Raw genomic sequence first — 14483 nt, forward strand, 5'->3', positions numbered from 1 at the left:
CTCCAAATTCAACACACTACAAAATAGAAGAACCAAAAACTCAACTCGACAATCGTTTGTTGCATAAAGTACAAGTTTCACTCCACATAAATGAAAACAAATTACATCCAGCAAATTTACAAAAAAGTCGCATAGCTTCACAAGTCTTTAATAATAATACTAATTGTCTATTTAGAAGTCCATTAGAATATCAAATATAGTTACACACGAAAATACATATGCACACCTTAACGCACACGCACACACATACGTACACGCTCAGAGACAGAGAAGCCGCAAGAGGGCAAGAGCGGTGTAAGCGAAAGCGCGAGGGGTAATATTGAATCTTGACGGAAAAAAAAATTGTGTATGCACTCACGTTGCAATTCCTTGTTTATGCTGTTTGGCTGCGCCTTTACACAATCGTTCAGAGTATATATAATTTGCGTTTGCGCATATTTACTGTTTCCAACACCTTATTTACCACATATGCTGCGGTTGAACTGTAATTTTACAATTTTTTTCGCGGAACGGACGCTGTTCCAACCGAGACGACGACGATTTTTGTGCTATTGCGACGCCATATTGTTTTTTATATACATCGATACAGTGTAATCGATGTGCCCAAATCTATCGATGCACAAAAATGTAAACAAAAGTATGACCACTTCTTGGAACAGTGCTGCAAAATAACTTCAGCTAGTGCCGTTGGCTGCTGTTTGTCAATTTTATTTATTTGTTCAATTAAAAACAAATTGATAATGGAACCGACAAAGCACAGATATTTTAGCATATCAGCCAAATACAAGGGCAGCCAAGAGGAGGATTTGGAGCTGACCATACAGAAATACGGCGATGATGTTGTCCGCATACAGCTACTAAATCGATTGCACGGCAAGCAGTGTCGAGCGCAACTAAAACGTTTTCTATTTATGATTAGCTTGGCGATTGTTTATTTTGCCTTTGCTGTGAGGTGGAGCGAAGGATCCGTTACCCTGAGACAAGCTCACATTCTATATCCAGCATTGTTGTGCTTAGCTGTAGTTCTATTAATATTTCGCAACACTCTTCGCCTGGTGCACTCGGAGCGATTATTTTACAGTTGGGACATGGCGCTCCAAACAGAGACAATTCGCACTTTTGGCCGGCAAACGGTCCTTTGTGTGCAACGGGGTCATTTGCATGACATGGTTCTCAATGAAGTCATCGAAAATGTGCGTTTAACTGCTGCACAAATATTCTTAAGATTTATTAAAATATATCTATTCACAGTTGGATATAAAATACATGCTCATATTGCGCACCAAAGGCAACTTGTTCAAGGAGCGGCCCATTATCCCAATGTTCCATGTAAGTGTCGCGACCTTTCGTTCCACAACTGTTGACAAATGTTTTTATCCTTTTGCAGTGTCTTTCGCCCTGCTTTGAGTGTTTGCAGCATATTCAACGCATTTTACATGGCTATTGGCTTAATAATAATTCAAATAGATCGCAGCCAACTCACAGTAGGGAGGAGCCCTCAACTGTTGCATCGTAAAGCTCGATCATTCTATCCACCTATATAAAATAGTAAATGTTAATCACATACAACAACAAAAAACCAAAGACTGTTAATAAATATTTATGTTTACCTGTAACAACGGTGTGTATTCCTCTTGTGCGCTCCGTGCGGGCAATTTGGGTATATTCAACTGAACATCCAGTCGGCTGAATTCACTACGTATCTGCAAATACATATAGCATGGCATTTCATTTAAATATTCATGTATACAAAAAAAAAACACTTATTTACTCACCAAATTATTCAGATCCGCGGTGTAAATATGTTTGGCTAATTTTGGGTAGAATTTTAAGTAACTGGCCTTGCAGTCATTCAATTCCTCCTGAGCTTTCCGCAAAGTGTGAACCTGCTGGAGGGTTAGTTCTACACAAAATAATTAATATTTTCCATATAATTTTCTTATTTATTTGTACTCACTATTCATAGTGATTAATTCTTTTCAGTCTTGGCGTCTTCTTTTCGAATGTTTGTGTGTGTTGTAAAACGACATGTTCTGGGACAGACAACAGCACTGCGTGAACAGCTGACGTCATTTGCGTATAGAAAAAAGGCGTATTTGTTTATGAACCTAATTGAAAAGAAAGTTGTGTGAAAATGTATAAATAAAAGTTTGAATAGTTAAATAGTTCCATTAAGTAATTTTAACTTATTTTTTGTCTTTGGCTCGTTTTTAAATGTTTTGTTAGTGTTGTATAACGATCAACGGCGTCATCAGCTGACGTCATTTGCCCATAGAGATAAACAAGTCTGTTTATTGTTTATGTGCCAAGTTGAAGTGAAATTATTGTCAATGATTCTATAAAATTATAAAGCCGGCACCTACCTCAGCCCTTAACCACGAAAATATACACATAACCCTATCCCTACAATGCAAAGAAGCTGTCATTGCCTCAATTTGAGATTAAAACAATAATATCTGTAAGTTTCGTCATTTTGCTAAAAATACTGCCACCAAAAATACGGGCGTGCCCGAAACAGATGGCCAACGCCTTTGACTAATTTGTTGCGATTCATTGTAGATTCCCAGATCATCTGACCTCGTCATGAACCGTTCGGACTCCATTCCCATACGGCGAGATCGCTCTTTTGATAGCGTTCTAAATCGCCTACTAAGGATGCGCAGCCAGAATCAGGAGAGTATTCGCGCTGCGATGTACAACTTTTTGATTGCAGCGGGCGTGGCTGCTTTTGTCGCAGTCTGTTTTATCCTGGGACCTTTTGTGCGTCCACTGCTCTGGGCATTCCTCATGGGCGCAGTCTTGTATCCCTTCAAGCGCAAGCTGGCCGAGCTGTTAAACAACTGGTTTCAGCGGTTGGAGGACCGCGATTCAAATGTGCTTGTCGCCATTTGTTTAGCTCCTTTGGAAGCCACCGAACACTGCGGACGCATGCTCATCAATTGGCTCTGCCAGCATTGGCAACTCCTCCTCGCAGGCTGCGGCGTCGCTGTTTGCATAAAGCTGCTTGTTTTATATGCGCCAAAGGGATTCCTTTTTGCACTCTGGTCTTGGTTGACCTTCTCGCATGGATTGTTTGTGCGCATCATTGGATTTCTCAATGTCTATGTGGTTAGTGTTGTAATCATATTAAGGGACTCTGTGAGGCCTCCATCTCATCTCTTCCTCTCTTTATTCCTCCACAGCTCATCCTTTTAATTGTTCTCTACCTGTCTTCGGTGCACTTTTTCTGGAAACCGGAGAATAGCTCGCATTTCGTTATCGCTGGCCAAACTATGTGGATAGCCATTGCTGGCTATTTGTGCAGCTTTTTGGGCGCTCTTCAAGTGCCCGTCTTTCTGCTGGTGATGGGCTACGTTTGCGTCTCAACGGCGTATCATTTACAGACGAGCGATGACCATGACACTAGCTCCTATATGGATCGTGTGTACAAATTGTTCGACAAGAATGCTTTTGAGAAATCGCTGAGTAATCTGAGCATCTGTCGCAAAGCTGGTGGCGATCCAAGCGGACTGCAATCGGACGTGGAGGACATATCGTTGAGTGACACTCTCGGCTCAGAGGACACATTCGATGACAAGCCGGCCGAGGAGGCGGACGCTCATCAGAGCGATACCTATTTCAAACTGTTGTTCTATGCCTGTCTGGGCACATTTCTGTATCGCAACATTTGGATGTTCATATTGGCAGCGGTTCCAGTGCTGCTCCATTTACTGTATAAACTCGGCAGCTATACGGGAATTACTCAGTTTGTTTACGGCAAAATTAACGATGGATATCAGGCATTGAGAGTAAGTAAATTTATCATCTTAGACTTTGTTGGGAGACTGGTAATAGATGTCAGGGTCGATCTTATAAATTTGATACGTATTTGATTAACTCGATATGTTTATATGACACTCGATTTACCAGAGTATAAAAATACAAAAGAAATGCTTCGAAGTAAATCAGGAATCCAGTTTATATACTGATCATAAACTTCCGACCATTTCAATCCTCCAAATTTATTAACTTTCATCATTTTGCAGTCTTGGGCTTTGGAACATCATTCGGCAGTGTTACCGCTGTGCCTCCCTGGTGTCCTCGAACTGAACTACAAGGTCAATAGCATTGTGCGAGATTCGCTGAAGTCATCTGTGGAGTCGGTCACGTCCATTATAATGATTATACTCATGCTGTTAATTATTGTGTTTCTGAGTGTTTTCTTTTGTGTCAACATCTATTCAGAGACAATCGAGGTCGCGTATTTGGGCAAAGATCTAATTAACAAGACAATCACCGATCGTCCTGAGCTAATTGATATTTTGCCCGCCAATATACAAGCGTCCATTGATGATGCGCTTGATAATGCGCACCATTATGGACGACGTAAGATTGAGACCTACATTGATGATTGGCTCGTGGATGCGGACAAAGTGCATGCGACCAAGCTGAAGGAGCAAATTCTCGATGTCTGGGACAGGCTCATCCAGTATTGGATTGATTTCAATAAGGCGGGCACTTCATATGGTCCACGAGTACCCACAGATGCCCTGAAGAGCACCTTTGGTGAAATTGTCGATAATCCAGGTAAGTTTTAATACCGGTTTTGGTTTTTATACTTTCGATTTCTTTCATTTGTCCAACGTGTTTTTCGTTGTTGTATGTTTTGAGCTATTTATTGATTTTTATTTAGTTCTTTTTGAGCTTCTAACTCGCATATTGATTTATTTTTTTTTTGGTTTTGCCTAATCCCACATCTTGTTTGATTTTCGTATGCGTCAAAGAAATAACTCATTGCATTTGCTTGGGCTAACAAACGATTTTATTTTAACAAAGGACATTTTAAAGAGCTAGTTTTAGTGGCAAAACAGGGCATCATTGGCTGGGCGCAGAGCAATACGCAGACAATCCTCGAAGTAGCCGAATCCCTTTGGCACATCATACGCACCAATATCTCCGTCATCATGGGCGTTACAGGCGAAATTCTCTCATTGCTGCTGTCGGGCGGACAGGCATGCATTGAGTTCATTTTGGATATGGTAAGAACTGAATTGAATATCGATAATTACGGTTGATTGAGAATTTATATTGTGGTGCTTATACCCTGAACACCTGGTATCGTTTGGCACCGGAAAGATCTACTAAATTCCGTCTGTCTGTCTGTCTATCTTTTTGCACTGTCTGCATCATATTCTAGTTCTCAGATATAAGAATATTTCTACATTTAAATGCATCTTATATATGATTTAAAGTTTCGTCAGAATGAATTTAAATTTATTACTTTTGAAATAGAATAAAGAATAATTGAATAAAAAATATATATATAAACACAAATTGAGTAGGCCCACACCAAGTCGATTCATTCCAGTTAGTAACAATATACATAGAAATATCATCTCATATACATCTCTTCTATTTACCCACTTCAGATCGTGTTCTTCACCGCTTTGTTCTATCTGCTCACGGCTAGCCAGGAGAAATATGCGCCGATGCAGATAACCAAATATATGGGTTACTCTGCGTCCGGCATCAAGGTGGCTGATGCCTTGGAGAATTCCATTACGGTGGTGCTCGTCTCCATGTTCAAGTGCTCCACATTTACGGGCCTCTTCACATGGCTGGTGCATACGGTGTTCGGAGCACGCATTGTCTTCCTGCCCTCTGCATTGGCTGCTCTGCTCGCAGCGGCTCCCTTTTTGGGCAGCTATTGGTGTGCGGTGCCCGCCTTCCTGGAGCTGTGGCTGGCTCAGGATCGTTTCTATGCGGGCCTGATACTCTTCCTCTTACAATTCTTTGTGCCCTCGTCCTTTGAGACGGCCATCTATGCGGATCTAAAGGGGTAAGTTGTATTAGATTCAATTGTGAACTACTTTTAAAATTATATATATATTTTTAGTGGCGGACATCCATATCTCAATGGGCTGGCCATCGCTGGCGGCATGTATTGGATTGGTTGGCAGGGTGCCATATTTGGGCCACTAATGCTCTGTTTCTTCATTGGCCTCTTCGAAGTGGCCACCTTGGCCATGCGCAATAATCAGGAGGAGCCCAGGTACGTTTGGAGTCACTAATTACTCCACTCGCCGCTGTGATTTTTCATTTTGCATGCAAATTGTGAACATTCTGTTTTTATCAAAAAAAAAAGAAACCTCTGCGGCTGAAGACTAAGAGTAAGTCTTTTTTATGTGTTTTAAACATTTTTCTGTTACACAGATACCGAAACGGATAACTTTAAAAATTAAGAATTATGTTTTTTTAGTTTAATCAATAACGCTTAGATTCGGTCCCTGGTTTGTACGATTAAGCTTTTGTTTATGGTTTAGTATAGGTGTACATATTTAAATGCAACAAAGTATTTAAGACAAACTTTGTTATTTTGCAGGCGCAGTTCGGATGAGGAGACGCGCACCACGTGAGTCGGATCTGCTGCATGCCGTTAATGGAATGGCTAAAAACAACAACGAATTTCTCCTAATACTCGAATTGCAAATCTAACAATCCTAATGGCCAAGTTACTGAGCTGATTGTACCTACTAATGAATGTCACTTTAGCAATGCTAAGCAAATTTTTTCCAGTTTATATACATATTTTTAAATGTTTTAATGTTCGTTTCGTAGATTTGTTAACTGATTTCTGTTTTTTTTTTTTTTAATTGTGCAAGTCATTTATTCCGTCTACAAAAGCTGTGTGTGTTGAAGCTTATTGATTTTACTAATATTTTATTTGGTTTATATACCCTCGACAAGATTTTATATCAATTGTATTTACTATAATAATCAGGTTCTTAAGTCCGTCAGGGAAGAATAACTATTCCTAACTAGTCTTAAAAGTAATTGCATATAATTTGAAATAGGAAGCATTCTAAAAATTGTAAATGTTCAAGAAACGTTTATCGAGGGTATATAAATTTTTTTACTGCCTGAAGTTGGCTTTCTAGTTATAGTATATTATTGCTTAATGTTTTTGTAAAAAGTGATAATGAGGAAGAGAAAGAAAAGGTGGACTTAAACCACTAAGCAGACAATACATATTGGAACTTTTTCTGCTAGGTCATAAGGGTTATAACCTTTCGTAAACTGGCAGGTTTAACTGTTGGCCGACTGACTGGTTTAACTGCTGACCGATCATTGTCTCGACATGTCAAAATCAATATTTCTCGACGGACACACAAATACGCATACATACAAAGCTATGCCCGTGTATTGTCTGCTTTAAGTAGAAAATGCATGCACTTAAATTTTGTTGCAAATATTTGTATGTTAATATGTACTAACAAATAAAACTCTGATTCAGAACAGATAATACCAAAGTTCAAATTTCAGTGAAAAATTATTTGTCACAAACGAACAAAGCGTAAGCTTAAGCGATAATAAAACCGAGAGGGAAAATACCGAAAAGGTTGTTGCTCTGGCGGAAGCCACGCCCCGATCCAGTGGAAAACGACAGGGAAAACCGGTCGTTATGAAAATTATAACCAGAATGCTGCAGCCGTTGGATTCACTGAAAACCAGTACAAATTCTTGAGCTTCTCTTTTTTTATTGCACGCAAATCAAATCAAATATAAAGTTAAAGTATATAAATATGATAGCATTGGCTATTGAAAAAGATTCGATACTGCAAAATATGATGGATTATTTTTGTAATAACAATTCTTAGATGTTCTGCATTATTTATTCTGTTAGGAAATCAAAATAAAAAAAAACCCGATTGTGCTTGAACTAAGTGCAACTGTTTGTACTTAGTCGGTGAATTGATTTTTGAAGGTGAATTCTGGATGCTGTTCGACACTGCAAGAAATGAGGATTTAGTTGCGAATGGGATTACTTGAAGTGAAGTTACTCGATTGCTTACCCGCGAAAGAAGGAAAAGTCACAAATGCGAATGTTTTTGTCCATGGCGGAGAGTTTCTCCACCTCCTCAGCGCTCAGCTCAAAGTCAAAGACATCCAGATTCTGCTTCAAGCGTACGGCATTTGTACTCTTTGGAATGGCCACCAAGTCATTGTCGATGATCCAGCGCAGCAGCACTTGGGCTGGGGTCTTGCCGTGAGCCGTGGCAATTTCTTTGACCTCCTCTATGTCCATCAGATCGGGCAGCTCACGGACCAAACCGGCCGCCTCATTGAACTTGGCAATGCCCTTGGAGCCAAGTGGCGAATACGCCGTAATTGCCACATTCTCCGCCTTGCAATAGTCGACCAGATCACGTTGTTGCAGATAAACATGATGTTCGATCTGATTGTTGGCCGGACGAATTTTGCAGTTGTTCAAGAGGCGCGCCACTTGTTCCTTGCTAAAGTTGGAAACCCCAATGGATTTGGCCAGGCCCGATTCCACAAGTTTCTCCATTTCTGCCCAGGTGGCGATATGATTTGTCGACTTGTCAACCTTAACGCGACCTTCGGCGTCAAACTGAAAACTCCCATCCTCATTAATAAAGACGGTGAATGGCGTGTGAATTAAATACATGTCCACATAATCCAGCTGTAAGTCCGACAGCGATGCCCTAATTGTAGGCTCCACTTCGTGCGGACGGTTGGCTATCAAAGTTAATTTTAAACTATAATTTTATGCTTCATTCATGGACTCAAAGGTTAAAAGGTTATCCAAAAAAAACAACCAACTGTCAAATTTTTTTTATAAATAATAAATGAGATCTTACCGATGGGTGGCAATTTGGTCACAATATACAAGTCCTCCCGTTTAACCTTGCCCTCATCCAGCCAGCGCTTGAGAACACGTCCAATTGCCTTCTCATTGCCATAGACGGGAGCCGTGTCGATATGACGATAGCCCGCCTCCAAGGCCAGATCTACTGCAGTCTCGATTTCCTCATCCGAAGCCTGTTCAACGTTTAATGTGGAGATTGCGGTTTATTAAGTATGCATTTACAGTTCTGATAATAATAATAGTACCAATTTTCAAAGGTGCTATTTTGAAATTTGTAAGTTTATGGAAAGATTAAGTGAGCAAGAAAGAAAAACATTATTTTAACCACCATTTTCAACTTATTAAAACTTACCCAAAAATTTAAATAAAAACTGCATTTTATGAAAGAGGAGGAACATTAATGAAAAACTTATAACAATATTATCTAAATGTTATGAAAATTTGACATTAATAAACGATTTCTCAGTGGCAAAAGTATTTATTCACTAATTTTGGCACTTTTCTTTTCAGGTTTAAAAAAAAGATATAGATATATATTGAGTGGAATATTAAACAATACATTAAAAATGAACATTTGAAAAGATTGTAAAATTAATATGTTTTTTTTTCAGTCGTAAAGATAGTTGTGCCTCTGATGTGGATGCAGCTTTAATTACGCACAATGCTGCCGTTTGTCTGTACAATATTTGGAGAAAGCCGATTTATCGTACTTGTGCCCCACAAAGGTCGATTTATTTACACAAGCTCGAGAACCGGTTCGCCCGTTACAAAAATCAAAAAATCTAAAAAGAAATAAATGCAACTTCCCTGAGCAAATAACCCATTCCAAAAGACTGATTAAAAAAGTACTAAATGACGTGACATATTCGCTGTTCCTGTTGTCAAAATAATTTTCATTTAAGTCTATTTTTATCATGTTTAGAATATTTTAATCATATCTCTTGGAATAAAATATTTGTTCAATCATTACCTGCCAAGTGCCAATGCCAATGACGGGCATTTTCTCGCCATTGTTGAGCGTCAAGAACTTTGTGCATGCCATTTTTTATACAAACAACTTTAACTTATAAATTCACTTGTTGAGTTTTGCTTGGAGATATTAAATAGATTGTAACAGCAGCAGCGACACAACCTCTCGAACTGAATATCTCAAAGAGAATGAGCGCACTGAACTCACTGAACGCACTGCTATGCCGGCAATTGATAAAGCTTTCAAAGCTTCTTGAGTGCTGTACGATGGGCTACTTTGACTAATTTTGAGAAACAAATGTAGCTTTGTTGCAATGTGCAGTAAAATATAAGTTAATACTTTCGGTCTGTCCGGTGTTTTCAAAGTTAAATATTAATTAGAGCACATCGAATAAGAATTGCTTGCGATGTTGTGACAATAATTATTAGATTTTACTCCACAATGCAGTGTTCATTAGTGCCGACTGAAGTATCGATAGGCTGAACTAATAAGTATCGATATAAGAACATTTCCGCGCAAATAGCTTGTAAGTTTATTAACATATTAATAAAAGTTGATTGGTTTTAGGTACATCATCATAATTAAACACTAGCTGTGATTTATTCTTACTTTTAGTTTAAGTATTTGTGTACTTTTTTATAACGGATCAACAAGTGGTTTAAGTACACGTGCGCGGAAATGTGAGAGCATGCGCCTCTCCCTCTCTCTCTCTCTCACTCATTGCGCTGTAAATTTCCGCAAAAACACTTGTGGATAAATTGGATGTGAAATTAAATAAAAAAATGTTGCGAAAGGTGCCATTAATAGTGATATTGGGCTCTACAGGCACGGGCAAAACGAAACTATCGCTGGAGCTAGCCGAACGCTTTGGCGGCGAGATAATTAGCGCAGATTCCATGCAAGTTTATACAAATTTGTATATTGCCACAGCGAAGGCGACCAAAGAAGAGCAATCGAGAGCCCGGCATCATCTGCTGGATGTGGCAACACCAGCGGAGCCTTTCACTGTCACCCATTTTCGCAATGCAGCGTTGCCAATTGTCGAACAACTGTTGGCCAAATCGAAGCCACCAATTGTTGTTGGCGGCACCAATTACTACATCGAATCCCTGCTCTGGGATATACTGGTAAACACCAAGGATGAGCAGACCGCAGATGATACAAACTCAACACACGAACTGAGCACTGCTGAGCTGCATCAGCATTTAACCAAAATCGATCCGAGTAGTGCGAATCGCATTCATCCAAATAATCGCCGGAAAATTCAACGAGCCATTGAAGTCTATCAGAGCACGGGGCAAACTCTGACAACCAAATTGGCTAAGCAGCGCCAGCAGCCAGGTGGCAATCGCTTGGGTGGTCCCCTGCGCTATCCACATACCATCCTGCTCTGGCTGCGCTGCCGGCAGGATGTGCTCAATGAGCGACTGGACAAGCGTGTGGATGGTATGCTGCATCAGGGACTGCTGCAGGAGCTGCGCCACTTTCACAATTCCAATGCGGCTGCCACGCAGCAAGCATTCACAAAGGGTGTGCTGCAGACCATTGGCTACAAGGAGTTTGTGCCGTATCTGACAAAATATGACGATCAGCAGGATGCTAGTGTGGAGGCGTATCTAAGCGCTAACAACTACCAGCTGCCCAGCAACGAGCAGCTGCTAATCATCGAGAGCAGCGAATCAGTGCAGTTGGCTGCCAGCCTACAACTGCTACGCAGCTGTTGTGACGAACTGAAGCTTGTGACGCGTCGCTACTCCAAGAAGCAGCTGAAGTGGATCAACAATCGATTCCTCGCCAGCAAGGATCGACAAGTGCCCGATCTTTACGAGCTGGACACAAGTGATGTGAGCAAGTGGCACGATTGCGTCTATAAGCGTGCCGAGTGCATCATCGGTAGCTATCGCCAGGAGCAAATCTGTGAGTTGGAGCCCATGGCTAAGCGTGTGCATCCAGGCGCCGATCTTGACGAGGAGACGAGCAACTTTTGTGCCATCTGCGAGCGACTCTTCATTGGGGAATATCAATGGAACCTGCATCTCAAGTCGAACAAACACAAACGTCGACGGGAGTCGCAGCGACGCAAGGAGAGGCAAGCGGCAGGAAAAGATGCAGCAACAACGACGGCAGCAACAACTGCCTCTGAGCCGTTGTCTGATAAGGCGCTGTAAATTGAGAGACACAATCAGACAGAAATCTAGTAATAAATCTATTTACGTCTACAAAAACTGAGTTGTCGCTTTCTATACAGAGAGTGGAGAGGGTATTTTAAGTATGTCATGAAGTGTACAGCGTCTGTATGTATTTACATATATTCATGATTCATTATTAGTCTATGAACAACTCTTAACATCCTACTATCAATGTTTTGCAAGGGTATTTAATGTGCGGCACATTAAAAATTATTGCAATTTTTATTTATTGGCTGATGCAAGCGTATCAAATGACGTTTCTCTGGGGCCGGGAGTTGCGATCAGCAGAGGTATCAGCTATCTGTGAAATTGCAGCCCACAGAGGTCGTTGCCTAGCGAAAAAGCGAAAACATGTTTGTGCAAATGCAGCCTACGTCCGACAAACTGAAATCATTTCATCTTTCATTTGCATTTCAGTCTTCGAAGTGAAACGTACGCAAAACGGCAATACGAACTCAAAGGATCAGCAACGATGGCAACCAAGAAAATAGGTATGTTGATGTGTATATTAATTATTCGGTTCCTCAATTTCTCATTTATATCTCATTTGCAGCACTTCTCAGCGTCTCGGACAAAACAGGCCTGTTAGATCTGGGCAACCAGCTGCAGGTCCTTGGCTTTCAGCTAGTTGCTAGTGGTGGCACTGCAACGGCTCTGCGTGGCGCAGGACTTACCGTACAGGATGTCTCTGATATAACGGGTGCACCCGAAATGTTGGGTGGTCGTGTCAAGACTTTACATCCAGCTGTCCATGCGGGCATCTTGTCGCGCACCACTAAGAGCGATCTGGCTGATATGCAGCAACAGCATTATGATCTTATTCAGCTGGTCGTCTGCAATCTGTATCCCTTTGCCAGCACCATTGCCAAGCCGGATGTCACCCTGGCTGATGCCGTCGAGAATATTGATATTGGTGGCGTGACTTTGTTGCGTGCCGCTGCCAAAAATCATCAGCGCGTCACTGTCATCTGTGAGGCTGTTGACTACCTCAAAGTGCTGGAAGAGCTTGCCGCAAATGGTGACACCACACTGGAGACACGACAGGCTTTGGCCCTCAAGGCTTTTACTCATACGGCTAGCTATGATGATGCCATCTCCGATTATTTCCGAAAGCAATATAGCGCTGCTTCGTCACAGCTAACGCTTCGCTATGGCATGAATCCTCACCAGAAACCGGCTCAACTCTACACTCGGTTAGCTCAGCTGCCACTGACCGTGCTGAATGCTTCACCTGGTTTTATTAATCTGTGCGATGCACTCAATGGCTGGCAATTGGTTAGAGAGTTGAAGCAAGCTTTGAAATTGCCAGCGGCTACCAGTTTTAAGCATGTCTCACCTGCTGGCGCTGCTGTGGGCGTGGCACTCAGTCCCGCACAGGCCAAGCTCTGCATGGTCGATGATCTCTACGAACAGTTGACGCCCATGGCCACAGCATATGCCAGAGCACGTGGGGCGGATCGCATGAGTTCCTTTGGTGACTTCGTTGCACTCTCCGATGTGTGTGATGTGATCACGGCCAGGATTATCGCACGTGAGGTCTCCGATGGCATCATTGCGGCTGGCTATGAACCGGAGGCTTTGGAGATACTCAAGAAAAAGAAGAAAGGCAGCTACTGTATTCTGCAGGTGACTTGATAGATATATATTTATATAACTGATTAACTTACTAATATAAATTACATCTACATTTGCAGATGGATCCCAGCTATGAGCCCAGCGCTGTTGAACGCAAAACTATTTTTGGCTTGACACTGGAGCAGAAGCGCAACGATGCCATTATCGATGCCAAGCTCTTCGCAAATGTGGTCAGCAAGCAGAGGCCGTTGCCTGAATCCGCTGTTCGTGATCTGATTGTGGCCACCATTGCCTTGAAGTATACGCAAAGTAATTCTGTTTGCTATGCCCGTGATGGTCAAGTCATTGGCATTGGAGCCGGACAACAGTCGCGTATCCATTGCACACGCCTGGCTGGCGAGAAAGCTGACAACTGGTGGTTGAGGCAGCATCCCAACGTGGCTGGTATGAAATTCAAGGCGGGCGTCAAGCGTGCCGAAATCTCAAATGCAATTGACAACTATGTGAATGGCACTGTGGGCAAGGATATGCCCCTAACACAGCTTAAGGGCATGTAAGTGGATTCAATTTTGAACCTATATAAATATTCCTAACATGATTCAATCCTCTACAGGTTCGATAAGGCGCCTGAGCAGCTGACGGAGCAACAGAAACTTGACTGGCTGCAACAGTTGAGTGGTGTGGCCCTGGGATCGGATGCCTTCTTCCCCTTCCGGGACAATATTGATCGCGCCAGATTGGTGAGTAAATTTAGCTTATGTCGCCTAATAAAATGTATAACTTTAACTAATTGTTTCTGCAGAGTGGCGTCTCTTACATCGCCAGTCCATCGGGCTCCACTAATGATGCAGGCGTCATTGCTGCCTGTGATGAACATGGCATTATAATGGCTCACACCGATCTCCGTTTGTTCCATCATTAAACTCACCTTTAAACCTTGGAAACCGCGGAATTTATGAGCTCAATTCACATTCAAACTGCCTGAACAAGAACATTCCTTAAACCTAATTGCAACAATAATAATATCAATAAATAAATATATATTATATCAGAAAGGATTACATGTTTGTCTACGCCAATCTCGATTCCACAACCTCAA

At 41.6% G+C, this 14483-nt stretch overlaps 6 protein-coding genes across 10 annotated transcripts; 4 read left to right on the forward strand and 2 right to left on the reverse strand.

The window, feature by feature from the left end:
- The first annotated feature begins 675 nt into the window (after positions 1-675).
- LOC6569854 lies at positions 676-1516 on the forward strand. The gene is made up of 3 exons (XM_001995981.3): positions 676-1193; positions 1252-1329; positions 1388-1516. The coding sequence occupies exons 1-3, from the start codon at positions 741-743 to the stop codon at positions 1514-1516; spliced, it is 660 nt and encodes a 219-aa protein (XP_001996017.1). The 5' UTR covers positions 676-740.
- LOC116805990 lies at positions 1199-2076 on the reverse strand. Its single transcript, XM_032741574.1, has 4 exons — positions 1958-2076; positions 1776-1903; positions 1611-1703; positions 1199-1536 (listed from the first exon to the last, which is right to left on the reverse strand). The coding sequence occupies exons 1-4, from the start codon at positions 1962-1964 to the stop codon at positions 1480-1482; spliced, it is 285 nt and encodes a 94-aa protein (XP_032597465.1). The 5' UTR covers positions 1965-2076; the 3' UTR covers positions 1199-1479.
- A 225-nt stretch (positions 2077-2301) lies between these two features.
- On the forward strand, positions 2302-7703 carry LOC6569853 (transmembrane protein 245). Of its 5 annotated transcripts, none has more exons than XM_032741569.2 (9): positions 2303-2458; positions 2560-3108; positions 3183-3788; positions 4026-4566; positions 4816-5018; positions 5409-5818; positions 5876-6031; positions 6362-6391; positions 7303-7703. In XM_032741569.2, exons 2-9 carry the CDS (start codon positions 2584-2586, stop codon positions 7502-7504), a joined length of 2673 nt encoding a protein of 890 aa, XP_032597460.1. In that variant the 5' UTR covers positions 2303-2458; positions 2560-2583; the 3' UTR covers positions 7505-7703. The 5 variants fall into 5 exon arrangements, with proteins under 5 accessions (XP_032597464.1, XP_032597460.1, XP_001996016.2 ...); XM_001995980.3 differs by having other exon boundaries at positions 4828-5018; XM_032741570.2 differs by having other exon boundaries at positions 4840-5018.
- LOC6569596 (1,5-anhydro-D-fructose reductase) lies at positions 7634-9859 on the reverse strand. Its single transcript, XM_001995979.2, has 4 exons — positions 9621-9859; positions 8643-8823; positions 7833-8520; positions 7634-7768 (listed from the first exon to the last, which is right to left on the reverse strand). Exons 1-4 carry the CDS (start codon positions 9690-9692, stop codon positions 7720-7722), a joined length of 990 nt encoding a protein of 329 aa, XP_001996015.1. The 5' UTR covers positions 9693-9859; the 3' UTR covers positions 7634-7719.
- A 401-nt stretch (positions 9860-10260) lies between these two features.
- Positions 10261-12244, forward strand: LOC6569595 (tRNA dimethylallyltransferase). Its single transcript, XM_001995978.3, has 2 exons — positions 10261-11817; positions 12227-12244. The coding sequence occupies exon 1, from the start codon at positions 10403-10405 to the stop codon at positions 11786-11788; it is 1386 nt and encodes a 461-aa protein (XP_001996014.1). The 5' UTR covers positions 10261-10402; the 3' UTR covers positions 11789-11817; positions 12227-12244.
- On the forward strand, positions 12227-14439 carry LOC6569594 (bifunctional purine biosynthesis protein ATIC). Its single transcript, XM_001995977.2, has 5 exons — positions 12227-12300; positions 12363-13435; positions 13504-13937; positions 13998-14124; positions 14187-14439. The coding sequence occupies exons 1-5, from the start codon at positions 12282-12284 to the stop codon at positions 14304-14306; spliced, it is 1773 nt and encodes a 590-aa protein (XP_001996013.1). The 5' UTR covers positions 12227-12281; the 3' UTR covers positions 14307-14439.
- Positions 14440-14483: the final 44 nt, after the last annotated feature.

Source organism: Drosophila grimshawi, unplaced genomic scaffold, assembly GCF_018153295.1.
Source record: "Drosophila grimshawi isolate 15287-2541.00 unplaced genomic scaffold, ASM1815329v1 contig_311, whole genome shotgun sequence".
Classification (NCBI taxonomy): Eukaryota; Metazoa; Arthropoda; class Insecta; order Diptera; family Drosophilidae; genus Drosophila; species Drosophila grimshawi.